At 36.0% G+C, this 26,423-nt stretch overlaps 1 protein-coding gene across 1 annotated transcript in view; it reads right to left on the bottom strand.

The window, feature by feature from the left end:
• The window catches only part of ANGPT1 (angiopoietin 1), a 158,157-nt gene that overhangs the window by 49,300 nt on the left and 82,434 nt on the right, over nt 1–26,423 (bottom strand). The window contains exons 4-6 of the mRNA XM_071553048.1: nt 23,535–23,767; nt 6,663–6,790; nt 1,167–1,268 (exon numbers count right to left, since the gene is read on the bottom strand). Of these exons, the coding sequence (XP_071409149.1) occupies nt 1,167–1,268; nt 6,663–6,790; nt 23,535–23,767 (463 nt within the window). The remainder of the gene's footprint in view (nt 1–1,166; nt 1,269–6,662; nt 6,791–23,534; nt 23,768–26,423) is intronic.

The following is a 26,423-nucleotide window of genomic DNA, read 5'->3' as shown; positions in this document are numbered from 1 at the left end:
TGTAAGCTCATAGGCCCCTAAGCAAGAAGATGGAATGACCAATCATGCAGAACAGGTTTTGTATTCATCACCCATTGAATACCAAAGAAAGGGTAGCTTTATTTTCCAGAGTGGAGATGGAATGCCAGTGTAAATGGAGCCAAAAGAACAAGGAGGAAACATTAGTACCACTATTGCTTTAGTAGCACTGACTTTATGGAAATATATATATGGACGGAGTTGTGTACCTCCTACTTTCAAAAGATTTATGGCTATTTTATCTGTGTTTTAACCTGTTTCCTGTTTCAGTGGCTGGAATAGGAATTGAAATACTTCCATGTAAACTGAAGGCACCAGCATGACACTGCATCAGACAATGAATGCCTTACATTTCTGAATTGAAATTGCTTTTCTTTTCAAACATTTAAAATACTGTCTTATTTTACTGTCTTTTTGAAAACTGTAGCCTCTGCCAGGCTGCTAACACAGTATTGAAAACTTCACTAGGAATGTCACTGAATTCAAGCCAGTCCTCAGGGACTCAGAGAAAAGTGCTCCATCGGAAAGTCTGAACAGGCAGCAAATGAAAAAAAAGTAAAAGTTAATTAGAATGAAGTAAAATTTTTTGAGTTGGCAAAGGAACAACAGGCTGCTTGAAATCATGTCATCTTTAGTTTAGTAACTTCTTTATTTTCTTGCAATCCTGTTGGAAGTATCAACATATCCAGTACATGAATGTGATTGGCAAAGGTGCTGTGTGACTTGGGATAAACCTCAGTAAAAATTTTCATTCTTATCTGAGGTGCTCCAAATTCTGAAGGAGTTCCCCTCAGCTGAAAACATCCAGGTTTTAGAAACACCATCATATGCCTATTACCCCTTTATGTCACAGCAAGTCAAAACTTCAGGAAGACAGATGGCAAGATTCTGGCCTTGGCCTCATCTCATTTTTTATATCTCAATTTCTGATCTGAAAGAAGCTCTAAGTTATGGGAAATAACACTCAAATAACTGAGTAAAAAGGATATTATGATTTTCAAAAGTAATAGACATGATAAAAAGTAGTTTGTAAAAGCCTGCAGGACCACACCATGTCACTATAAGCTGAACTATTTACTTAAGAAAATAGTGTTTGAAATCTGAATCTTGTATGAATTGTATAGCTATTGCACATTTTTTCACCTTACCATTTTGTATTCCTTCCAGCTTTTCTGAAAATCCACACTCCCATCTTCTCGGTGCTGTATAACTGTCCATCCTCCTCCAGCAATTTCCATATTGCAAAAGACCTATGCAGTAAATAAATTTTAAGAAATTTGGAAAATCTAAACAAACAATAAAACAATTTGAATGCTGTCATCTTAGGGGAAAACATATTTGTGAATAACAGAATTAAGGAAGAGTGTTTTCCTATGGATTCATGCCCTGTGCTCTCAATGGTATCCTCAGTCACTTGGTCACAACTGACATGCTCCTTATGTTTAGTGTAATTCTTCCAGTAACCTGTCCTGTCAGCACATTACCCACAAACATCTCCCCATCATTCCCCTCTAAATCCTCCATTCACATTCCTTCCATTCTCTTTTTCTATTTTCTCTGCAGTGTTTCTGAAACCACTCCTTTCCTCTTAACAACCATTCTTTCGGTGATAGTAAAGTTTTCTATACCTTTTAGAGTGTCATTTGGTCTAAGAAAGAGTCTTCAGAATTCTTACAGAAAACACTAATCCAAGGAGTCTAAAATGTAACACAGATAAGGTTATTCCCTTTTGCTTTGAATTGCAATATTATCTACAGTGTTCCAGGCAGTGTCCCAAAACTGGAACAGTTGATCTCAGACTAAGCTGCCTTACAACTGGCAGAGAACATAGAGAGAAATAGGCTCAAGAACCGAGGGCTGCAAGACAAGTTCAGAAGTTAAGATCTATACTGAATATGTAAGATCACACCCTGCCACCATTGTATTAACAAAATTATGAGTTAGACAATTATGACTCTGTGTGTTAAGGATAACATAACAATTTGACAATTTTGCTGAACCTTGATGTTAGAATATTGCATCAACTGGAATCTGTTAACAATCCTGAATGATGCATATAATAACAGATATTTAATTGTCATTCAGTTTTCACTTTTTTACATTATCCTTTCAAAAATACAGAAAATAAATTAGGAAAAATGAAAAGTACTGCTTATGCATTTTCTTTTCTTAGTATGTGGGAAGTGATAACAATTTCTGTTCCTGTTTTTTTAGGATACTTGATTTTAAGATCTGACTAAGTTTCTCTGTGCTACTAATTCAAGCAAATTTTCCTGATTTCATTTCCATGTACACATCTGTGCTATATTGACACTGCAGAACCCCCAAACTTCATTCATCCGTGCTCTTAAATAGCTGTATCACTCTTTTTAAGTAAGATATCTGTATGTAAGAGGGTTGAAGAGGTGCCACCCATCAGGTTAGCTTTTGGCATTCTCATGAACAAGAGTAAGTCCAATGAGCATTGCTTGGTAATTTAAAGCTTTCCATTGCTTTGACAAATTGGAGGTTACTGTCCAACTCAGTTAAATATCAATTTGTCCTGCAGTTGACTGCAGAACCATATTCTATCCTCAGGAAAAACAAGCACTGTCATAGTAACACTATGCGACTGGTTTTGTTTTAATTTGCACCAGACATGCCAAGTGAAGTCCTCCTGAAGGTACAAGATACTGAACAGTGCAAACATGTGAACTTGATATAGGGTAACCACAAGAAAACCCACAATTTTCTACACAAACATTTTGGCCCTGTTCTTGCTTCAGGGTAGACACTATGAGTCAAAACATTTATCTACAGGATTTAATTTCTTTAGTCTGATTTACAGTGAGAATTTCTAAATGATGGATTAACTTTCTTTGTAAGTCATTTTAAGCTTACATGAACCCATTGCCAATTTTTAAAAGCATTAAATCCTCAACTGTATTAAGACTACTCATTTTAAAGATGCACAGAAATTATGGGCTTTTCATACTAAAATATAATAAAATATCTATAAAAAGACGTTGACGTTTTCTGAAAAATATAGCAAATTGAAAGAGAAAACTGCACAGTGAAAGAAAGGTTTGCCAGCAGCACATTTTTCACTAGTCATTATTGTGTGGTCTGGCACTTTCTATGGTGGTAGACATAAACACCTGCTGTATTAACAGGAGTTCCAGGCTGATTATAGATGTTCACTGTGCATAGCTCTAGCCTTTTCTGCCCCAGACAAGGTCAAGGCACTCAGCCATTAAACACCATTTAACATGTTCTGATACTTAACCCTCTAGTAGAAAAGTGACTTCAAGTTTGCATGTATATTTAATTCTGAGTTTATAATTTAAAAAAGCACCCTGATTTAAAGACCATCCAAAATATTGAATTCTTGCCCATTCTTAAGTGAATGGGTAAAAATTTTCAAACTCCTAAAAGGCAAATATGGGATTATTTCTACTTATTTTAGCTTTATCGACTAAAATATTAAAAAATTAATAATAAACATTTAGAGATAAACTCAATTTTAAAGTAGACAAGAAAAGATAGGAAAGCAAATTCTAAAATATGAAAACATGGAGCAAATGCAGTAAACAGAGTAAACAGAAGGCAGGGAATGAGCACAAATTACATTTTAAGTAAAAGCACACTAAGGCATCACAAATCTACATTATTGACATGGAGCAACAAGCTCAAGACCAGTCATTTGAGGTTCAACGAATGTGTCTCTATTATGGAAAAACTGAATCTGATGGTAACCATGTCAGTCAAGATGACAGTTTCCACAGTATAAGAGGGGTTAGCATACTTTTAATGGGTTAAAATTCTGGCAGGTGTGCTCAGAGAGACCAATGACACCAACTTAGTAGGAAGTCTACAAGCAGAAAGTTAGAGGAGAATGAGTGAAGGCTGTATTCATGGCAACAGTGGCTGTTGCTTTTGCAGAGCCATAGAGACTCAGATATACAGACCTCCCAGGCAACTGACAACACTTTCAGTGCAGTGCACCCAGTAGTTAGTAAAAGTCATGCTTGTGAGTGCATTTGAGGAGACTGAGAGAGTAAATACATTGGTCCAAGGATCAATGCAAAGGTTCTGTGTACAGTCAGAGCATCACATCTGCCCTACTTCTGTTTCCAAGGTGACATGGTTCCTTCAACTCCAGAATGATGACAACCTCGCTCCTGCTGCTCCTGTGCTCATCAGAAGCCTCTGCTTCCCCTGTGGCATCTTCCCATCTTTGTTTTGAGAGGACTCATCTTGCCTTTGCTTTCACTATTGCCCAGGGACAACCATTTGTCCACATTATCAGGAATTGCACATACACACATCAAAGTAAACCAACTAATCAGCTTAATAGTTGAATTCTTTTTTCTCTTTATATATTAAAAATATGGGATATTATTAAGATTCTTTTAAACAAAAAAGAATTGCTAATTTTGATGCAGGCCTGGAGGAGTAATGAACTAAATTAATGAACTGTTGAAGTTAGGAACCAAAATTGTAGTCTAAATTTGTAAGCATATAAAAATGAGGCATGTAAATGATAGGGAGCTGTAAGTATTAAGGATAATTTTCTATGAATATATGAATGTAAAATCAACAAAACACTAGAACTGACAGTAACATTTTTATATATGACAAAGGTATTTTCTATTGAATATCAGGATTCTAATAAGTATTCCTGAGGAAATATAAAATGAAATGAAGGTATAGTTTTGTGACCTGATGTATAAAATCACTATGAATGAGGTAGTTGCCAGTGGTTGTGAGTATTACAGAAGGTAACAATATATTAGGCCTCTTAAGACATGTCAGAGTTGTGCATTATATTGTGGTAATCCAGACAACTAAACTGGCTTTAAACAAGAAAGTATGTCTCCATGGAGTACCTATCAGGATATTTGAGCAATCTAACTGTGTCTGCATGGTGCTACCTCTGGGCTAATTAGTCCTGGAACAGTGCTGAGTTGATGGATTTTGAAGATATCTCAGTCAGAGTTAGTTCAGCCATCTGCACAGCACTGCCTTGAAGAGTGTTAAAATGACCTTAATATCTGAAAAAAACCATCTGTTAAAGCAATCACACTTCTCACTTGACTGACATGAACATGCCTGGGATCAGCTCTTGCTGTGTTATCACTAAGGCAAGACAGAAACAGGAGGCAGCAGATTTGCCCTCAACACATAAAGTCATACCCTCCCACATTTTCTTCCTAAAACAGGAACCATCCAGGAAAACATAATGCAATGATATCATCTGAGTTGTGTTATCTGTATTGATCGATAGAAGCATTTGTAACAGGGATATACTAGAAACACAGGGTGGCTTCCATTATGTCACTGTCCTTATATTGCCACTGAAGTGGGTTTAAGGTAAATTTATCAGTGTCACAGTGCTTTCAGATAATCACTGTTTTTAATTGCCAGCTTCTGGGCATGGTTTAACTTCAGTAAGGATAAGAAAAGCTACTGCCAATTGGTATGTGCAATTTGGACATAGAGGTTACCTCTCTTTCCTGAGTGGAAAAGCTTCTACAGAACTGCTTTTATTGTTCTTGTCCTGCTCAGTAATGCCTAAAGAGATCTATTTTATGTCATATCAATTACTTTTCCATTCATATTCACCAGAATTATATTGATCTTAGTTTGTAGAACTCTCTCACCTTCCTTGGTGAACTATAACATCTTGATATTTACAGGTTCCCAAAGGCTTCTAATCACACCAAATTCAATTTAGAAATAACTTTTACGTATCTTAATATGATAATAAGCTTACTATAAACAATAACATTGGTAATATTTGTTACAATCTTTTTCTATTGGCAGGGTCACCACTTAATGCAAGTTAAGAATAAATTCACTGAGATAAAGTGGTTCTCTCCCTCCTGTTTGGCCCACTTTATGGATACCACTCCCAGGTAGTTAGCCCTTAGCCTTGGTGGCTGCTTCCAATAGTGCCCTGTCAGGGGTACAGCCAGCATTCCTCCATGGATAAGTTAGGCTTATGTTATCCTTTCATGTTCCTAGCTTCAACTGACTCAGACACCTTAGCAGCCTTCCAAAAAACCTAGTCTCCTTTACAGGCTGGTGTTTCATTTGCATTGAAAAAAACACTCCCAAGGCTTTTTTTTTGAGAAGGACAGGATTGTAAATGCTTCATCATTTTGAGTGGTGCTAATACTCTGTATGCTGTGCTCTTTAAAGACAAAACCACCCATCCCTGTTCCCTACAACAGAAGCAGGATTTTTGTAAATCCTTATCTTTAGAAACTACTTATTCTGCTATTTCTTTCCCTGTGCTACCAGATAATCCCCCCTCAGCAGCTTCCTTATTGCACTTTACACATTCTCTTCTAACTCGCAGATTTATTTGCAGACATAGTCCGAATCAACTGAGCTTGCCAAGTAGGAGGAAGTGAGTCAACTATTGAGTATATGTTGGAACTAAGGAAGAATTCTCTGTCAGCGGGTTAAGAAGAATGTCTGGAATAATACAGTTAATAATTTTCTCAGTCTATTATACTTTTTTAGGTCTGAATATAACCCAAGTTATTTATACTAGTACAATATTTTGTAGATTGAGGACTTCAATAAAGGCTCCAACTGCCCTTCTAAGTCCAGATCAACCTCATATTAACAAACAAGAAAATAAACCAAGTCTTTACCTTTTTAGGATCTGACACATTGTTAATATAAATAGTGTAGACCCCACTTTTGTTAAAACCAGATTGGTATACATCTGCACAGTCTCTGAAAGGCTTTTCTTCTTCCTTTTTTGCACTCTTTAGTAAAACTGCAAAACATAAAACATGATAATATAAGTTACAACAACAGTCTTAAGCATTTCTGCATGTAGGAAGTCCACTTTAGCACACTGTTATCGTTTGATACATGGAAATAACTGTACTGTGGTCTTTAAACAGATTGTGCTTTTGGCAAATTGTAATAAAGAACTAGTATGAAACTTTCAGTGGCAGAGTAGGCACCAGAAGAAAGTGATGATGCAAATAGCTAAATAGAGCATCCTGTCTACTGACGGGTGAACACTGCATTCCTTTTGAGTCCAAAGGTCTGTGCCCCTGAATATGTTGCCTCTGTCTCAAGCTACATCTGTGAGGTTGACAAAGAATGCCCCAGAGATGGAACACAGAGGTGGAAAACTTGTTCAGTGTGGTGATCTGACACAGGTGCTCACCTGAAACAGCAATGCAGACCCTGGAAGAAGAGAGCTTGTGCCCTTCAAGAAGTAATGCCTCGTGAGCAGCACAGGAGCTTGGGGCAAGGCAGCTGCTTCCTTAATTTTTTTTGAGAGAGAATAATTTAATTATTTTTGATTCTACATACATAAAAGTTGCTAGATATTGTAGAAAAAAAGAAAAATCAGTGCTACTGAAGTCAGATGCTTGGAGTCAAGACTTATAGAATTCATTTCTGGCTAAGCACCTCAGCATGGGAAAAGAGTTAATGGTAGAACACCGGCGTAGATCTCGATCCTGTATATTGAAGGCAGATGACAATCTAGGCTGAGAAATCAGGAGTGTAAAATGTTGAGGAATTGAGTCCTGAACAACCAGGAGATTCCCTGCAGAAGGAGAAAAATCTGAGGGCGTTCCTTCACTTTTCACAAACAAAAATAGCATGACCCCACACAATGCTGAAGGATATGATTTCATTCCAAACACATACTTTAAGCACATCAGTATTCCCATGGAAGTCCACCAGTCTAGTCAGATTCTTAAAGTTAAACATGTCCTTAAGCACTGTGCAGGGTCCAGGCCAGCACTTCATTAATCCTTGCAGTAAGGAAACAATATTTAAGTCCTCCAGACACACTCATCGTTTGGTGATAGACACATCTTTTTCATTTTTGGCTGGAATGTGTGTTATAGGTAAAAAAGGGACTATGTCTTATTCACTCTCAATGAAGTGGCTGTGCTGCAAAACTGGTGTTTAATGACAGGGACGTGCAACAAAGCAATGGCCCTGCACAGCATATGGGACTATCTGGGCCACAGATGGTGTGCAATAACGCCAAGGATTTGTAGTTTGATATACTATCTTCCTTTTGAGTACCTCAAAGCAGTATTTTAGGGTGGTAAATTCCTGCTAGACAAATTGGCATTATTATCATTTCACTGATGGGGAAACTGAGGAAAAGATAGGTTATAAATGCTTTACCTTAGTCATTATGTTAAAAGGTGAAAATAGAAAAATAGCAAGAAATCCAATCCAGACAGTAAGACTATATTGCTCTCTAAGTAAGCATTTTACATACAGATCATATTATTCTATCCTTTTTATTTGTTTTATATTGCTCTTTTAAAATTTTATTGTAACAAACAAAAATCCCTTACTTTTCCCTTTCCATATATCTGTTGCATATTTATTATTTTTATTCAAAACCATAATGAAACTAAAACTTGGTTCATATCCTTGCATATGGACTTCCATTGGAAAATCAATGGCTCTGAAACTTGGCCATATTTTGAAAAGGTAGAGCTTGCAATGCAGTAGATGACATAATTCTCTATGAGAAGACAGAGAGAGAGGTCCTTACCAAAAGGCACATCCACAATGCACTCTCAAAGGTGTCATTTTTTAGATAAGACATAGAACTGAGGTCTCTGTAATTTGTGTTAATTATGGACTTCATGGTACTTTCTGTAAGCAGATGGTGTTAGTATCAGTGGCCAAAGTCCAACCTGAATAATTACTTGGGGCTGGAGCCAAAGCCTAGAGGAGTTAAGCAAAGCCTCTCATTGATTTCAGAGGGCTTTAGAATACATCCACTCTTTCTGGCCTGAATTTCTCTAATGCTGTTGTTTCAACTGCAGACATGAGTCTATCCTGTCTAAAGAATATATTTAGTTGTGCAGAGGTAGTGTTCATTTCCTTCGGTCTTAAAGTACTTATATTTTATAAGCTGTACGTAGAGAGATTATCTTACCTCTATTTAACCGTTATATACACATTGAAAACTACTTGGAAATAACTACTTAAGAGTCAATCAAGGAAATGAATTTGGCTCCTTTTTAACTGAAAGTTAGACAAAAGAAATCATGAGTATATTTTAAAGTTCATATCATTAAAATTTTAAACAAGGTAAGATTTCAAAATCAGAGTAAATGGCTTTGAATATAGATCTCTAGGAAGCATTCTTGGAAATAATTTATTTCTTCATGCTTAAAGACTAAAAAACCCACAATAAAAGTGATGTTTGTGTGAGAGATGAAAGTTAAAAGGACAGATGAATGTCTTATATGTGGCTGGTTCTTTCCATCCTTTCTCTTTGTATCAGAGAGCTGAAGTAGCTGAGATCACAGGCAGCAGATCTATAATTTCCTAAAATCTAAGAAACTGAATACCTGTTGGTTTTGCACCAGGCGTTTTATTCATGGACCACTGTACCAGGAGAAGACAACTTTCCTAGGGTGCCTCTTATCCCTGCCTCAGAAGTTGGCACTTCCACTGGAAGAAATACCAGCTCCTTTGCAAGGACCTGCACTATTACAGATTGAAACACATTATATCAAGCATGACCAGCAAAAAGTTTAGTTTTTATTAATACATCACACTGCAATTTGCAAAAATAGCCCAAAGTTATCAGATAATTAATACTCAGGAATGTTTCTGGTAATGTTCTTTTAGGAAAAAATATGTTTTCTCTAAGGTTTGCTGTTGTTTTTCTAACTTAATATTCCGTACAATTTCCAAACCACTTCTACCTACTATAGCTCCAGACTGTTTTTTTCAACATTACATAGACCTTGAATCCTTTATACATCAAGTGAAGTCCCTGAATGATGTATTGGCTCACATATGGTAGATGTGTAAGTAAATTTCAAAGAAAAGTAAGAAAGCTCAAATAAAGTAGTTCTAAAACAAAATATGTAGCCATTACATACCTTTGTCAACCTCAAGTTCTTAACTGACTTTACACAAGTATCTAATGTTAGTTTAGCTGTTTTCAAATACAATGTTTATACCAGAGTTTTATGTACCTGAAGAAAAAGATGTCTATGTCAAGCAAAAGAATAATATAATTTTTTAAAACCTGAATGATTATCCAAAATTTGGAACCCTTGAGGGCTTTTTAATTGCCTTTGCTAGATAAATAAACTGGTGATGAATTCATACTCCCTTGAAGCAATGATGCCTATGTGGAAATTCCTGTTTTCCTGAAGAGGAGAATTAACAAGAAGAATTTTTTTTTTATTGCATTTCCAAAAGTCTTCTGGTTAATTTTTAGCCAAATAACTTTCCCCTTGGGCTACACTACCTGTGTTACCCTAATTGATGTGAATTGTTTGTTTCAGCTGTTTCTTTTTCTCAGTGCCCTAAATGATGACTGCAGTCCAGGGAACACAGCAAGTACCATCCATAAATGCTCAGGCCGCATGGATGAACAGGAGGCCAAATCAAGGAGGTCTCTGCTAACCCATATGCTGTCAATTGCCAGGGCTAAGCAACTGTTCTGTTGCACCTACTTACAGGGTATTAACATCCAGTAGATAGCCTTGGCCAGCACCTGAGGTTACAGCTTCTTAGAAAGACTCATCTGTGCCTGCAAGTGAGACAACTCAGATGTATAGAGCCTTTTCCCAAATCTAGAGCCAGGGAAATGTATCTGATTGTTAGATATGCGTGCCTCTGTAGGATCACACTATATCTGCTATCAGTCATAAAATTAAGTCAATAGTAAACTAGTTTACTAGTTCCTAACATCTATCACAAATGAAGGATGTTTACTTTTCTGCCTAGGTTTAAAAAAATACAAACTGGCTGCTAACAATAACTGGCTTCTGAAATACTTAGTAATCTAATGTTCTCTTCTAGGAATACGAAACTTAAAACATACAATGTCTATCCTTTTCCTAGCTGTATGAAAATTATCCAATCTCAACAAGGAAAAAAAATTATACTTGATTTTTTAAAATTGAGATTTCTGGTTGTTTTTGAGAAAATTAAGGGGTTATCTCATTGCTTTTCAAGTCTCCATCAGATATCTAGTGAATGAATAGCACAGTTTGCCTGTAACCAATAAAGAATATTAAACTGTAGCTGATTATGTTGACTGAATGAATAAAATCACATTCATATTTACTAAATTATTTGAGATCTCAACTGCCATGTTTGTGAATTCAGCTGAGACTGAGTTAATCACCAGAATCTTATGTCCTTTAGTGATACTGTCAGCAAATGAAAAGCAGCTGTTGGTTTTTCTGCATGATAGTGACTTATTTGGACAGATATGCAGTGATTTCTTTAGTGTCTTAGTGAATTATTATATTTTCATAGTTTTAAAGTTTTATTTACGTAAATCTAATTTTCTAATAGAATTTAATAATCACTGTACATACCAAAAAGACACTTAAAAAATTCTTCATTCTTTTGAAACAAGAAAGGAAAAGTCTTTCTCCATATCTTATTGGCAAATATAATTGAACTAAATTTTAGCTGCTCTGTCAAAAGTATCTGAGGTAAAAATTTATGTCCCCAGTTGAACAACATCTAAACAATCAAAAAGAGAATATTATAAATTGATGGTTTTCACCTACAGCTCCAACATTTCAGAACAGGGTCATTCAAGGACTACCAAATGGCAGTTTCTGTCTAGGTCCAGACTGCAAATAAATTTTGCCTTGATCTTGTCATGGTTCCAGACACATGGTGGGGAATCCTACATTTCTCTAGGAGGCCCTGCGTCTCTGACCTCTTTCCCAGACATTTGGGTGCAGCTGCTGTGCACCAACAAAGTTCCAGTTATGATTGCAAATAGCGCCTAGTTCTTGAAAAATCAAATCTGGAACAGTTTGCTAATGTTATCAAAAGGTTGTCAGTCAAGTACCCCCAGTGAAGAGGCCTGGAGCATTGCCCACACATGTATATATGTTCCCAGACTTAGCAGCAGGAAGCACAAACAGATCTGGCAGATTAAGGGTGAAGCTTATTTTTATTTTGAGGAGGAAAAATATGCAGACTCGCAGTTTTTGCTGACTTACAGCCAGAGGTATACTCTGTGTTTTCAGGGTCCTAGTCTTGCATATACCAATCTCCACTTGAGAACAAACACTAAACTGCAACCTAACAGCTGACTGGGATACCCAACCATTCCCCCCAATAAGACAACCCTGTGACAACACCATTGTGCTGCAAATGTTACACAAGTAGCAGGCAAAGGCACAAACCAGAATACTGATTTCAAGTCAGGACAACTACAGTGATGCCTACAAAGTGAAATCATAGTAGTGTAAGACCACATTTGGGTTCCTTTCAATAAGGACTTGAAAGCACATTTTCTGGATTCTATTTTCTGGATTCAAGTAAATATTACATACTACCTGTTTTCCCTCTCTAAAACACATTTCTGGATTATTAAAGCTACCACCATCACTCAGTATAACCAATGTGAAAAATAATTAGAAAATTACAATCCATTGATATGTATGAAATAAAAAGAATATTGCGGTTACTTATTATTGATAAACTATCAAGAACTTTTCGTGCATCTAGCTAGTTAAGTAGAAGTTTTAAATGTGAACTTACATGCATTTACTACCCAAATCTAAATAACTGTAAATACAAAATACTACCACCTGATTGAAAACTTTTTGTAATATCAACTTTAAATCCTCCTGTATTAATTCTGTGTTTTATTTTCATCTCCATAAAGTCTGAATATCATCTTTAGAGGAAAAAAAAAAGGTGGAGGGATTTAATATGAAAGTTGCTTCTCTATGTTTTGTAGCCCAGCTGTCTTCTCAGATAGAATCACAGAATCATAGAACCAATTGGGTTGGAAAAGACCTCTGAGATCATCAAGTCCAACCCTTGGTCCAACTCCAGTCCGCTTACTAGATCATGGCACTCAGTGTCATGCCCAATCTCAGTTTAAAAACCTGCAGGGATGGTGAATCCACCACCTCCCTGGGCAGGCCATTCCAATGCCTGACCACTCTCTCTGTAAAGAATTTTTTCTGATATCCAACTTAAACTTCCCCTGGCAGAGTTTGAGCCTGTGCCCCCTTGTCCTATTGCTGAGTGCCTGGGAGAAGAGACCAACCCCCACCTGGCTACAACTTCCCTTCAGGTAGTTCTAGACAGTGATGAGGTCACTTCTGAGCCTCCTCTTCTCCAGGCTAAACGACCCCAGCTCCCTCAGCCTCTCCCCATAGGGCTTGTGCTCCAGTCGTTTCACCAGCCTTGTTGCTCTTCTCTGGACCCGCTCCAGTACCTCAATATCTTTCCTGAACTGAGGGGCCCAGAACTGAACACGATACTCAAGGTGTGGCCTCACCAACGCAGAGTACAGGAGAAGGATTGCTTCTGTGGTCCTGCTAATCACACTACTTTTTTTACAGGACAGTTGTGCATGCTTGTGTACTCAGATTTGGTTCTGAGAGAGGAAAGACGAGTTTTAGAACCGGAGTTTGGGCATGCTTTTTCCTTCCAAAAAAGTACATATGCACCAAAATACTTTTCAAACTAATATTGCTTTATGAGACTGCTCTGAATCTGATAAAAAGAGCTGGCCATGGCAAATTCAAAAAGTTTATTTTGACATACTTGAATACAGTACTTCTGTTCTGGGAACTACTGTTCCATAACCAAGTTTATAGATTATAAATTTGCAGATTCTAGTTTATAAAACCGTATTGTCAAGGCTCCCATTATTCCCAAATAAAGTTTTGAGCATAGGTGTACCAGGTTGTATTGCCTCTCCAGCATGCCATCTCCAGCATCAGGTCCCTAGAAGTTAGGAGGTTACTTATAGGACTCAATCTTTCAACCTACTCTCTCTTTTTTTCTTCTCCTTCTTACACCCATAATTACTTGTTTTCTCATTTTCTTTTCCTTTAGACCTTTCCCTCCTCAGGAGGGCTCTAAGATTTTGCAAGAGCTTGGCTAACACCTTGCCCAAAAAAGAGTCTTCAGTAGGAACAGATGTCCCAGGCAGATGACTGGAGAGCAGCATAAATGTAAGAAAGCATATCCAGGAATTTACAGCACAAGCAGTTTCTCTGCCAGATGCACTATCTGCATAGTTTGTAAGCTTTGAAAAAACTTTCTTCCATTGATTTCTCTAGTTGCATTAATTTTAATGTGACTTTTCGAAGTCACATTAATTTTAATCATTCAGTGTCCCACACCAAGGAACTCCATACACATATCATGTGAAGGACAATCTCCTACTCTTAGTTTTGAATCAGAGTGTTTCAGCTGGTGACCCTTCATTCTTAGCTGAAAGTGGCAATGTCAGCACTCATGCTCTAAAAGCCACCTACAATTTCTACTCTTCTCCTTCTATTATCATTTACACTGCCTGAAGTATCCATTATATGTTTAATTAATGCTATTTCACAGATTCAATTACCTGTCTTTGCAGATTTCTTTTTTTTTAAATGTGGGTTCTAATACTTTATACAGTAATTACACACATCATGAATATGTGCTATAAATTTTTTCTGATTTGTCTGTTCTGTTCTAACAATTTATAAAATACTAATTTCTTTTTGACCGTTAATAGGCAAGTAACACCTCATGTCTTTCATTTAAGATTTGCTTGGGAGCCTACCTTGAATTTACATGGGTATTTTAGAAGCTAGGAGAAAATGAAACTTTAGAATTCAATCCTCAGGCACATTCATTTGCTGAATGATTAGAAGGGTAAATGGAAAATGCTGGCCTTCATTTAGATGTTCAGACTCTATGACAGTAGAGGTGTGTGTACATATATATATACATACATACACATATACACATACACACACACACACACGCACACGTGTTTTATGGATAAGGGAACACTGAGTCATTACCCCAAACATAATGCTATGACAGAGTGTCACTTACAGGAGTGGTGCTGCTCTTGCTATATCTGTTGCCTTTGGACTGGTTCCATAGCCACAGAATGAATCAGGAGATCCGGAAGAAAGTGTTTGGGTTTGGTGTAGGGGAGGGTGCGGAGGTGAGCTTGGAGTTTTTGTTTGGTAGCTTGGTTGTTTTGTTGTTGTTTTGTTTCTTTCTTTGTTACACAAGTATTTTATTCCACTGGAACAGCTCAATGATCTTGATTGACCCTTTGGCCTCACAACCACTGCAGTAGATGGAGAAGTGGAAGGATATTGTTTTCAAGGAGCAACGACAAAAGGAAAATACAGTCCCTTTGCCCTCAACCCCTGTCTCTGAGTGGCTACTCACTGCATGTGGGAGGCCCACAGAGATATGAAAACCTCACTTAAGTACAATCCAGCATAACTGCCAGGCCACACTGAAATGCAATTATTAGGGCTACAATGATTCCACCCAGCCTATGACTTAGTCCAGATTTGTTAGGAACACTAAGGTTCATTACATGCAAGATTTTCACATCAATATTTTTAAGGTGAGAAGGAAAGTAAAAAGTTGTAGCCAAATAGATGTCTCACGTTAACATTTACAGAAAAGTTTTAGCAGCTAATAGAACATTAGCTGCTAAAACACCCTCTAATAGTCTGAAGTAAGAAAGGCAAACAATTGCATAGCAGGAGTACTCAAGCTATCCAACTACTTATTAAATAAATCATTTAAAGCAGAATTTCCCTCCTGTTGTGCTGCAGGAATTAACTTGGTCTTGGAAAACAACATTAACATAGTGAGCCTTCACCCTCTCCAGGGCATAATTATTTAATACCTAATAAATTATCAACCGTTATCAAGTTTGTTTCCCAATAAATCCAGCCTTAGTGACTGGCTAGGACAATAATGTTTTGAATCACTGTGCATTTGAAAGACATCACTTAGGAATAACATAAAGTGGTCCTCATTAGTGAGCTGAAATAGAATGTCTTATGGCCCATTTACAAAGAGATAAAGACACTTAATTATCCAGCTGCAATATAGTTCCTTAAGAGTTTCTGCTTGAGACAGCAATTTTGTGAGTAACTACCCATTCACTGAGAGGGGAACTAAAGAAGTCTTTCACAAACTGCTACAAGGAGATTAAGTTGCTGGCTTTGTTTAATACTTCTAGTGTTCATATTTCTTTAACTGATTTATATTTTTCCACACAGGCACCCTAATGTGTATTTAAGGTTTCTAGCTGAAGAATGGTATGCAGACAAAGAAATTTTTCACTAACAAGCCATTTGGGTGACACCAAGAGTGTTGTTAGTTGGTTTGTATGTTCTGATATTCCCTGCAATATCTTTGGTATGAGTAAATAATACTCCTTTCAGAAAGCAGAGTGAACAGGGATTTGGCACTGACATATATTGTAGGAAAGAAGTCCTGACCAGAACTCTAAAACTACACTGAAAATGTTGGATGAGTCACGTAAGACTGACCCCAAAAGAACTCTTTCTTGAGCTTTCTAAGCATCTCTCAAAAATGCGTATCAAGAAACCCAGAGTACCTGAACAAAAAAACTGAACAAAGAAACACTCAATAAAGCTGGTGCTAATGTAGATGTTTAACTGAACACCTACACAACTGTGCAAGGTCAGCCTGGTCTCTTTATGCAGGCCTGCAGTAGTTCCCAGTTCAGGAGGTCTGTTTGCTCAATACAATCCGCTACAGTAAGGATAAAGGCATCCCTCTTCCATGACACTGAGTGCAAAATTAAGATTCAGTTTTTCCCCAGCCCTCAAAATATAAATAAGAGCAGATATATGGAATATGCCTTTATAATACTGAACTTTGTGAATGTGGGTGGATGTTTTTTGATCGTGATTTTCTGATCTGCTTTTAAGCTAAAGCTATTTCTGTTATTGCTTATGATATCTTAATAAAAATGAAACTCCAAGCTCATAAAATCTCTAAAGCAGGAGGAAGTAGAGAAAAAGTGAGCAAACGGATGTTTGCTGTTTTCCTGAACACATACTGCCAACCTTAGCTGAAGATATCTGCTTTGACATCTTTGGGGATCAAAATAGGACCTCATGACAGAAAACAGTAAGTGTGGAACACCAGATGGCTTCAGTGCATTAGATTGGGTTTTGTTTAAACCTCTGGTGTTTTAACTTTGTCAATTCTGTTTTTTTTTAAATTCATTCTTAATTAAGAAAAAATTTAAAAAGGAATTAAAGAGGAAAAGTATCAGGCCTTATTATTTCCTTGCAGAATGTTATAGCATATTGGTAACAAAACTACAATTTTTCATAGAAGAAAAAATAGAAGTCACTTCATTCTTGCACTCTTCTTTAAAAATCATGTTTCAAGCACTATCCTGATCTACCTAAAACCTACAGCTTTCAAGCAATGTTGGTCAGAAACTTCTAAAATTTTGTTTGATTCCATGCTTCAGAAGAAAAATAATGAACTGATGGATATGATATATTATAGGTTTCTGCCTCACCAGTTATGTCTCATCATGTTGAAAAAACCCTTAAAAATGTCAAGGATGAGGCACAAAGAGGGAGGCATGTGCTTAAGGAATGAAAAGATATTGTTAGGGAAATGGTACCAGAGTAAACATGCTGTCACCTCAAAATATGTCTCAGATGAGTACCAATATTATTCTTTCCACATATAGAAGAAAAATGATCAAGATCTGTATCATACAACTTTGTTTTTCTACACTGTTGTCTAAAATCTATTGGATTTAAATACTCTCATTATTGTATTCCATTATATGGCTAAATCAATATAATATAGAAAATTTATCTTGTTGGACACAGTCAAAGTATTAAAATTTAAAACTACCCTTCAATTTTTTCTGTCCCATATTCCCGCTGGAATTTTTTTTTCACTTGTTTGGTTTTGTTTTGTTTTTTTAAATACTCATTTGTATTATAAAAGGCGTCTCTGAAGTCTGTCTAATGAAGTAGGCCAGCATCACTGCTGGGGTAATTCTACTTCTGTCAAAGGCGTTTCCCCTGTGTCTTTAACCTTCAGGTGATTTCTTTGAAGTTTTCATTCTATTCTCACTCTTTTTGTTTCAGCATAAATTTTAATGTCAGAACAGTTTCGGTCTAAGAAGTGGAATAGACTACTTACTGTTTAATTTTTTGTGAATAAACTAATTGCTACACCTTTTTAAAGCAAGAACTCAAACAAACTTTTAGCTGTATTTACTTTTCCTACCCATAAGCCAGGATATTTATTTGTACCTTTTCTGAATTGCCAGACCCACTTTCATGAAACTCAATAGGCACTTCAGGGGAGGGAAATTCCTAGCATGTACATGTATTATTTTGAGAATTAAACTTAGCTTCTTGTTAGCATTTAAGGGGAAGATAATGCTTCATTTCTTTTTTACTATAAGGTCACAAAACCAAGCATTCATGACTAAACTTTCTTTACTGTTCCATTAGTTTTCTGAACTATGTAAGTTTAGGCCAAACATTTTAACAAGGTATATTATTATGCAGACTGAGAGACAACGACAACAAACAAAAAAACCCTCAAAAAACCAGGAAGAGAAAAATAAGTTTATGGTTAAATATAATTTCCCATTGAATTTTACATTCCCTTATCTTGTGGGTAGGAGTACTTCAGCACTTTTTAAAAGTTATTCAAATTAATGTTAACATGATTGAAACTCAATCCATTTTCTTATAGTGGAATAAAAAGACAATGTATTTCAAAATATATGTGGATTTTGACTGGGCACCTTTTGTGACATTTGGCTTGAAACATAATTTCTAAAGGGAACAATATGCTTTCTGAACTGCTTGGTTTGGACTCGCATGCACACCTTTGATATTATCTATTGCTTACCATAATTTGTAGTGTATTCCTTGTTCTGTGGTTGAGGGTTTTTTGACTAATATTCATGTGTCTCTACTTAGCACTACATATCCTTTTCATAAGTAATTTTTCTGATATGGAAGCTTAGAAAGTCCATCACTAAACTATTTACTGCGTTATAGATGTATTGTTTGACAGTGAAAACAATGTGCTTTATCAATCCTCGGGATAATAATATTCAAAGACATGAGGAATGAACAGTTTAAGGAAAACAATAATCACAAAATCTTTTATGACCTTTGCTAAGAATAACATGATTTTTACCCAGCTTTTATCTGCTACAGGTGAAGGACTTCTACAATCTTGCAATATCTCTATGGTAATTAATTAGACTTTCACATCAATTATTCTATTTCTTCATCTTTTGTTATAGAAAAATAAAAGTTTCACACTTTTATATTTTAATTTGAAGATTATTTCATCTTTAAAAAGTTATTTTAAATATTCATCATAGTGAACAACCATTTCATTTGGAGGCCTAGTGTCAGAAGGTGCTTCCAGTTTAGAAATTCTACTGTAGAAACTTATTGGCAGCTGCTGCCAAGGTTGTTGCTCCTGGCTAAGATATATACAAGCCAATGTCACAAGTCTATTTAGCCACAGACACAGGCCAAAGTAGAGACGTGAGTCCCCATAGTATCCTGCATTTATTTGACTCTCTGTAGGCTTTGTGACCTATTACAGTGTCTATTTCAAGGATTTCATGCAACTGAAATTCTAGAATCAGAGTTGCTCACACTGGGAGAGAGGTGGGTGGTATTTTGGAAACCAAACTCACAAACAATTCCAAGTTTCACAGGTGGCCCCATCCCAAAACTGGCCTGTACCAAAACTGACACTGAAAACGGGATATGGATTTTCTATTTAGTTTCATCTATAATTTTAAAAATTATCCTTTGTTTTGCTTTTACAGGTTTTTTTTTTGTTGTGCGTTGGGTTTTTTCCCATTAATTTTGGGTTTGTTTTGTTTCAATTCCTCATTTGCCTTTATGTCCTTGAGAAATTCTCCTAAAATTTACCTGGCCACATTTGAAACAGCTAAGCAGATTTCTCAGCATTGTCATCCAGTTCTAGGGACTATATTAGCTAAGCTCCTTAGATTGTTAAACTAAACAGAAGCAGTTTCTGTTCAGCCGTGTAGCTCTACACTATCAGCTATGCTATTCACAGGCTCCTAAGAACGGAAACTTGAGATAGTTTCCCAAATTATTTAAATCAATCTGAAAATAAGTCTTCTGATATGATTATGCCATTACTGGAGGAAATCTATCTCATATTTTGCAATCAAAAAGCAGCAATTATCACAAAATTGTTTATAAACTACATTGTTTAGCTGTATTATTATTTTTCTTCAGTTTCACAAATTTGAAAATCCAGAATACTAAGATTTATGAAAGAAAAAACTAACTTTCCTGTCCATGACCTATCTTGGAAAATCATTTTAGGTTTCTTGTCACATCTAATATTTTTAAAATATATAAACATACATGTAATATAAAATATATTGACTTGCATTTTTATTTTATGACTGAAAAATCCAACAAAGGTATTCAAAGCTATTAATCTTTGACAATTTGGCCTTTAGACGTGATGCCTTACTCAGGCTTGCTTCCCTTCAAAGATGAGTGTCCCTAATTAAAGACCCAAAGTTCTTAAGGTAACCTACCTTTTAGCTCTGCAGCTTTCTAATAATTAAAAAAAAAGTCTTTATCCAATGTCAATGATATCTACTAACCTTTACTTAAATTAATCAGGTCCTGTGTTATATCAATGGAAAACATCTCTCAGTGTTACTGGCTGTTCCTTTTCTCCCTACCATTTGTTTTGCATACTTCACAACAGCCTCCCACATACCTTCTTTCCTATATAATAGTTCGGCATGTTACAGCTCTCTCCCCTCATATGGAAATTGGTTCAATTCTCTAATTTTTCTATTGTCCTATTCTTTTCTGGACCATTTCCATTTCTGCTGTATCCCTTATGAAATTAGATGACTGAGATTTACTGACGTATAAGACAGAAGGAGTCCCACTGATTTATGTATCACATTTTGTTATTCTCCACCTCCCAAGAAACACCAGTTCTCATGGAATACTTTTGGCTTTGAACATTAGTGCATACATCAAGACTTGTGTTAGACTATCTAGACTTCGTCATTTGGTGTGAATTAAGAGAATCTCTAGTGTTACTTCCCAGCATGCATACATTTCCACCTTCAATATATACTTGCACAGACTAAAGTTGGCTTTGATTTTTGGAACAACCAAATCATTTAATATTTAGTCTTCATTAGATTTGTGTTGCACTCTAGGATAATATTATTTTAACTTCAGATATCTGGCTCCTCTTTCAGCTGTGAATGTACCTACCAAAAAGTGTTGGTCAGCTAGACTTAATCAGACAATAGGTGGAAAAGTTTCAGCCATTATTCCTCTTTATATTATTCTCTTTAAATGAAAAAGGTATCCAAGGAAAATTCTGAACATGATAATACACAAAAGGTAACAGAGTTCAAAATCAAGGCCCCAGTTAGGCTACTAAAATTATGTTTAGGCATTTAATTGTGCTAAGCATCTTTTGCTTCACAGTTCCTCAGAAGTTAGAAAGGCTGTTGAAAACACAGGTTTCAAGCACCTGAACTAGCACCCAGGAGCCCAGTTTGAAACATCCACTTCTGTATTCCTCATTCATAGTTTTTATAAGAAGAAGCTGAGGAATCAAGTTTAGGTAAAATGTTGGTTTGTTTGTTGCTTTTTTTCTTTGAATCAAACTCCAAATTGTTAAAATATCTTATTAACCTTAAAAAGAACTGGCAGTATATCTCTGTATAAGAATTATATATCTTTCATTATGATATTGATTTTAAAATACTCCTGAGCTTTGTTAGAACACTCAGGACACAGCCTTGCCAGGTTTCTTTGCCAAAAACCCATAAAACATAATAAAGGATTTGCGCTGCATCACAATGTTTCTCTGCTGATATGAGAACAGCCTACTATGAAGGATGTGATTTAATTCAAAATGCTAGGGAACTATATAACAGTCTGAGCAGAAGGGAACATTTAGAATGAACATGAGAGGGGGGAGAAAGTTTTTTTTTTAAAAGTAGTCTATCAACACAGGCCCAAGCATGTAACACTTCCAAAGGAAGAGATGTAATCCTCATCATTGGAGCAATTCAGATTTAAGCCACACAAGTTGCATGGGAATATATAGTAGAGAGAAAACCCACACTGCCTTGAGTTGAATAGTTTGAATGATGTAGTATGTCTTCTGCCTCTTACACTGAGCATTGAATAGAGGTGGCAGGTTTTTGATTGGTGTGATGGGGTGGTTGTTTGATAGTTTTGTTTGGAGTTTTTTCTATTTGTTTTTTTAGATAATTTATGGCACTTAGAGCTCTATAATGAAAATAATCAAATATGCTGGGCTCTTTGGACTGCTGGTACTTAACCTCTCATAGACCTCTTACATCCTTGTTGAACAACTATCACAACTCACCTATCTATAGTTTCTAAGTCTGTCCTGTATCCTTTCTCAAAAGGATTTTTATATTGTCATTTCGATATGACTTTGCCTTGTTTTTCATAGTTACTAATTTATTCTTCCCAGTGTCTCATTTCCATTCTTTATGGCGCTCTCCATTCACCCATATCCCTTCAGTAGTTCTGTTGAAAGGAATTTCTTTCTCAAGACATTCTGCAGTGTCTTTGGCATTTGAAAACTGAAATTCTACCTGAATTTCTCTTTCTGTTGCTATAAGAAAACTGTTTACTATGAAAGGCATACTGAGAGAAAATTGTCCTGGAGTTATTGTCAACCCTTTCTTTCAAAGGATGTAATTTCTATTTTTTTCGTTTTGAGATGTAACAGAACTAGTACTAGTAGTGCTTTTCAACAGAATGTACCATAGAAAATTGCTGTGCCTTGATTTAAAGAAACCAGACCAGCAAAGTAAAGAAATAATAAAGAAAGGAACTTAAGCGGTGGGAAATGTAACGAATAAGTAACAGGATTGTGGGAAATGAAATTAATAATCATTTAATGCAATCATATAAGCTGTATCTGGGATGTATCAGTGTGCACTTTGGCAAAATGATTACCGGTGCTCCTGGCTCACTAAATAAAGAATGCCTGCCTCCTAGGTTCACAAACTGAGTCTGAGAGGTTTCTTTTAAGTGCCAATATTAGGAAACAGATTGGAGTGTTCTTGATGCACAGAAACAAAACACAGCAAGGCAGAAGAAAGAGAAATGGTCCCTTATTATAAATAAAATCTCATTCAAGCAAAGAGATTCATCTTTTGCATATCTATCTGCAGCACCCTAAGTGCCTACATCTAAGGTCATTAACATTATAAACCATATATTTGTAAAAAATTCTGAGTTATTTTCCCCTATTTTCTTTCCCTATTCTCTCCATTGACTGTAAAGGAAGACTTAGAGTAAATGAGGGATAGGCATCTGTAAATTTAACATCCACAGTTGGTTGCAATATTCCCAGCAGGAGACAGTTACTCAGATAATCAATATGATTATGTTAAGTCAATGGAATTGTGGCCTAGGTATGGTCAAGGTATAATGTCATTAAATGAAAAAAAAAATCATATAAAGTCATTAGCACAAGGGTCAGCCTTAGCACTGTTTAAATCCTATTTAATTTGTGGGCACTCATCAGTTCTTTTGTCCTCAACCGAAGTATCTTTTTCTTTATTGGAGTAAGCTCATTAAGTTCTGCCTTTCCAAAAATTCAAGACTTCAAAAGAAATTTCCTAGTGCTTCTAATGTTTTATAATGATATTTTCTTACCTCCTTCCTTGGAGCAGAGGGTGATCAAAGTGTGAACTGTATCCATCAATTCAAGCTGCTGTTTCTGTAGGACACTGTTATTGCTTGTTGCCTTGTTTAACTGCTTCTCTAGTTCCTGGATTATGTAGCTTTGCCGTGTGACTAAGCTTTGTAGGTTCTCTTTTTCCTCCTTCAAAGTGGCCAGCTCCTCTTTGTGCCTTTCCTCCATTTCTAAAATCCTGTGCTCAAGAAAACTAAAATGAAATCAAACAATTAATAGATATTATTTCAAGTCAAAACAGTCAAAAATACAAAAAACCAGAACTTTCTTTTTCACAGTATAATTCACTACCTAACTCAATAGTTCTAAAAATGTCACATCCAGTAATTCAGTGCACTGATTTTCGCTGTCAAGTAACCAAACATGAATGATATCTAATATTCCATATTGTGATGTTCACATACAGTAGGGCTTAAAGGGCACAAAGTGCATATCTAGGTGTTACTCCAATCTCAGAGATATGCACGAGCATAAGCCCAGAAACACAGAATCACAGAATATGTTGAGTTGAAAGGGACCTACATATTCATACATAAAAGCTCAGGTGGAAAAGTCTAAGGTAGGCAGAGGAGGGAGAAGAGCAGGGCATTGAATATGGATGGGTCAATATGATAAGAGAAAAAAATCAGGGCAAACTGAGAAAGAGCTTGTGAAGGGCCTTGCCACTGAATGGAAAATAAGCATTAAGAGTTATGGAGGACCATCAAGGCATATGGAACCCATAGTAAAAGTACCATTTGATGTGGTCTCTGAGGCTGGGATAAGAATTACACTCCAGATAAGTATCTGCTTTCACATTAAGAATAGTACTGTTTTCCCAAAAGGTAAAACAAAAAATTTTGTATTTTAATGTAGGATTCCCTTGTTTTCCTTTCTACATTCATATTCCACCACACTCCCTGGCCATGTTCTCTTACTTCACAAAAGGCTTCTCAGATAGAAAACTCTTGGGCATCATACTATGCAACCTGCTTACATCATTTTTTATAAATAATTTTACACATGTATAGAAACACTTTCTCTGGATTAATATTGTTTTTCTAGTGCCTTCTGTGTCCTGTGCTGGAAGTGTGTAATTTACAAAGATCAAAGGTGTATCAGATTTCATCTAAAAGAATAGAGGTGCTGTAGACATAAAGGACAGCTGATATCTGTCAACAGTGAATGAGAACTTATTTTCATGACAGTGCTTTGATTCTGTGGTGGGAGTTTAGCAGAAAGAATTTATTAATATTGGATAAAGAAATTAATTCACTCTTTCGGCTTTTACTCTTTAGAGATTAATTCAATCTCTCTGCTTTTACTCTTTAGGGATTCTAGTGTATACACCAAAAGAGGTGTTTCTCATGCCCACAATCCAACTGGTGGCTACAAACTTGCCAACAAACTTCTTCCTGTCCAAGTCAGACTTTGGTTTTATTTATTTGCACTCTCTCTCCACCTTTGTTTTTACTTCTGGATAATAGATCAGTGGTGAAATGCCTGCATAATTTCAGGTCATTTAACCTAACTGAAGAATGTAATAATATCCATATGGAGTTGATTTTACTCTGTATCATACTGCCTTAATATGAGCTGTTTGACATGATAACAATGCAAAGTTTAAATTCAGACCCTAGATTTGCTGCACAACCTAGAGGGAAATCAAACCTGTTTGTTTGTTTCTGGTTTCATTTCATCCTTTTTTTTTCTTTTTTTTTTTCTCTGAAACATTATAAATGTGGGACTTAAAAAGATACTGAAGAAAACATAGTTTGTAATATCAATATATCTAGTTCTGTGAAAATAAGAAGCATCTCAGTAAGGGTGTAAAAAAAAAATATGGGAAGGGAAAATAGTTTTTACTTTTTCATGGGGTTCCAAACACAAAGGGGAACTTGATACCTCATTTCAAAAGGCTCATTAATTTGCTAAAAAAGCATAAGAAGATTTGGAGGTCCAGAATAAGATGGTAGAAAGTTACAATCTGAAATAAGGTATGGATTTTGAAGCTAAAGATTACAAATTATTTTAACATCTTTCAGATCTGTGGTTGATTTTTTCCATCAATCAAACTCTTAACACTAAACACCGTGCTCTAGATTCACCTGGATGTTTTTTGAGAATAGTTATGTGGAAGTCTTTGAGCTTTGTTATGCAGAAGGTCACATGAAGTTTAGTTAGGCAGAAGTGGTAAAAAAATATTCAGATGGATTTAGTTTTAGTCATAAAATATTGTTCAAAATATAAATGTTCAATTTGAACTTTATCAGTTCTATCCACTTTATCAGTGAAATTATTGAAATCCTCATTATGGCCCTAGATTTTAACTTTTCTGATAGACTAGTTATATCAATGCACTTGGGACAGGAACAAGGTGGGCCCTGGGTACAGTCTGTAATAGTATGGGTGCTAGATGGGGTCACACCCCAGTATGACATCTTACAGTCCACCGAAATTTTGTATATTATCAGTGTAAGAGAAGATACCATTTTGGAAGCTAGAATGTGACTTTATAGTTAAATCATAAGAAAAGAGAAAAAAATTCCCTTTATCTTTGTTCATAGAGTAGTACCGTACAATGTATTTCCTTAATTCCACAATATCCTATTTGCAAGTCTACAATTAAATGATTTCCATATCTGAATGATTTCATGTGAAAGAGCCTTTGACAGCCACAATTTATGCATTGCAATATTTGTTTCCCTTCCTAGGACCACAGTGAATGAACCCATGGTGATGAGTCTTATTTGTAGCAGCACTGGCCATGTCAAGCAAGCAGGAAGAAGTCGACAATGTTTAGAGCTTCACAGTTTGGCATCTTCAGAGACAGACAGCAAACAGATGTTTTACAGCTTTAATAATAATAC

Source organism: Pithys albifrons, chromosome 4, assembly GCF_047495875.1.
Source record: "Pithys albifrons albifrons isolate INPA30051 chromosome 4, PitAlb_v1, whole genome shotgun sequence".
In the NCBI taxonomy this organism is placed as follows: domain Eukaryota; kingdom Metazoa; phylum Chordata; class Aves; order Passeriformes; family Thamnophilidae; genus Pithys; species Pithys albifrons.
The sequence above is the reverse complement of the archived record's forward strand: the minus strand, read 5'-3'. Positions and strand labels throughout refer to the sequence as shown.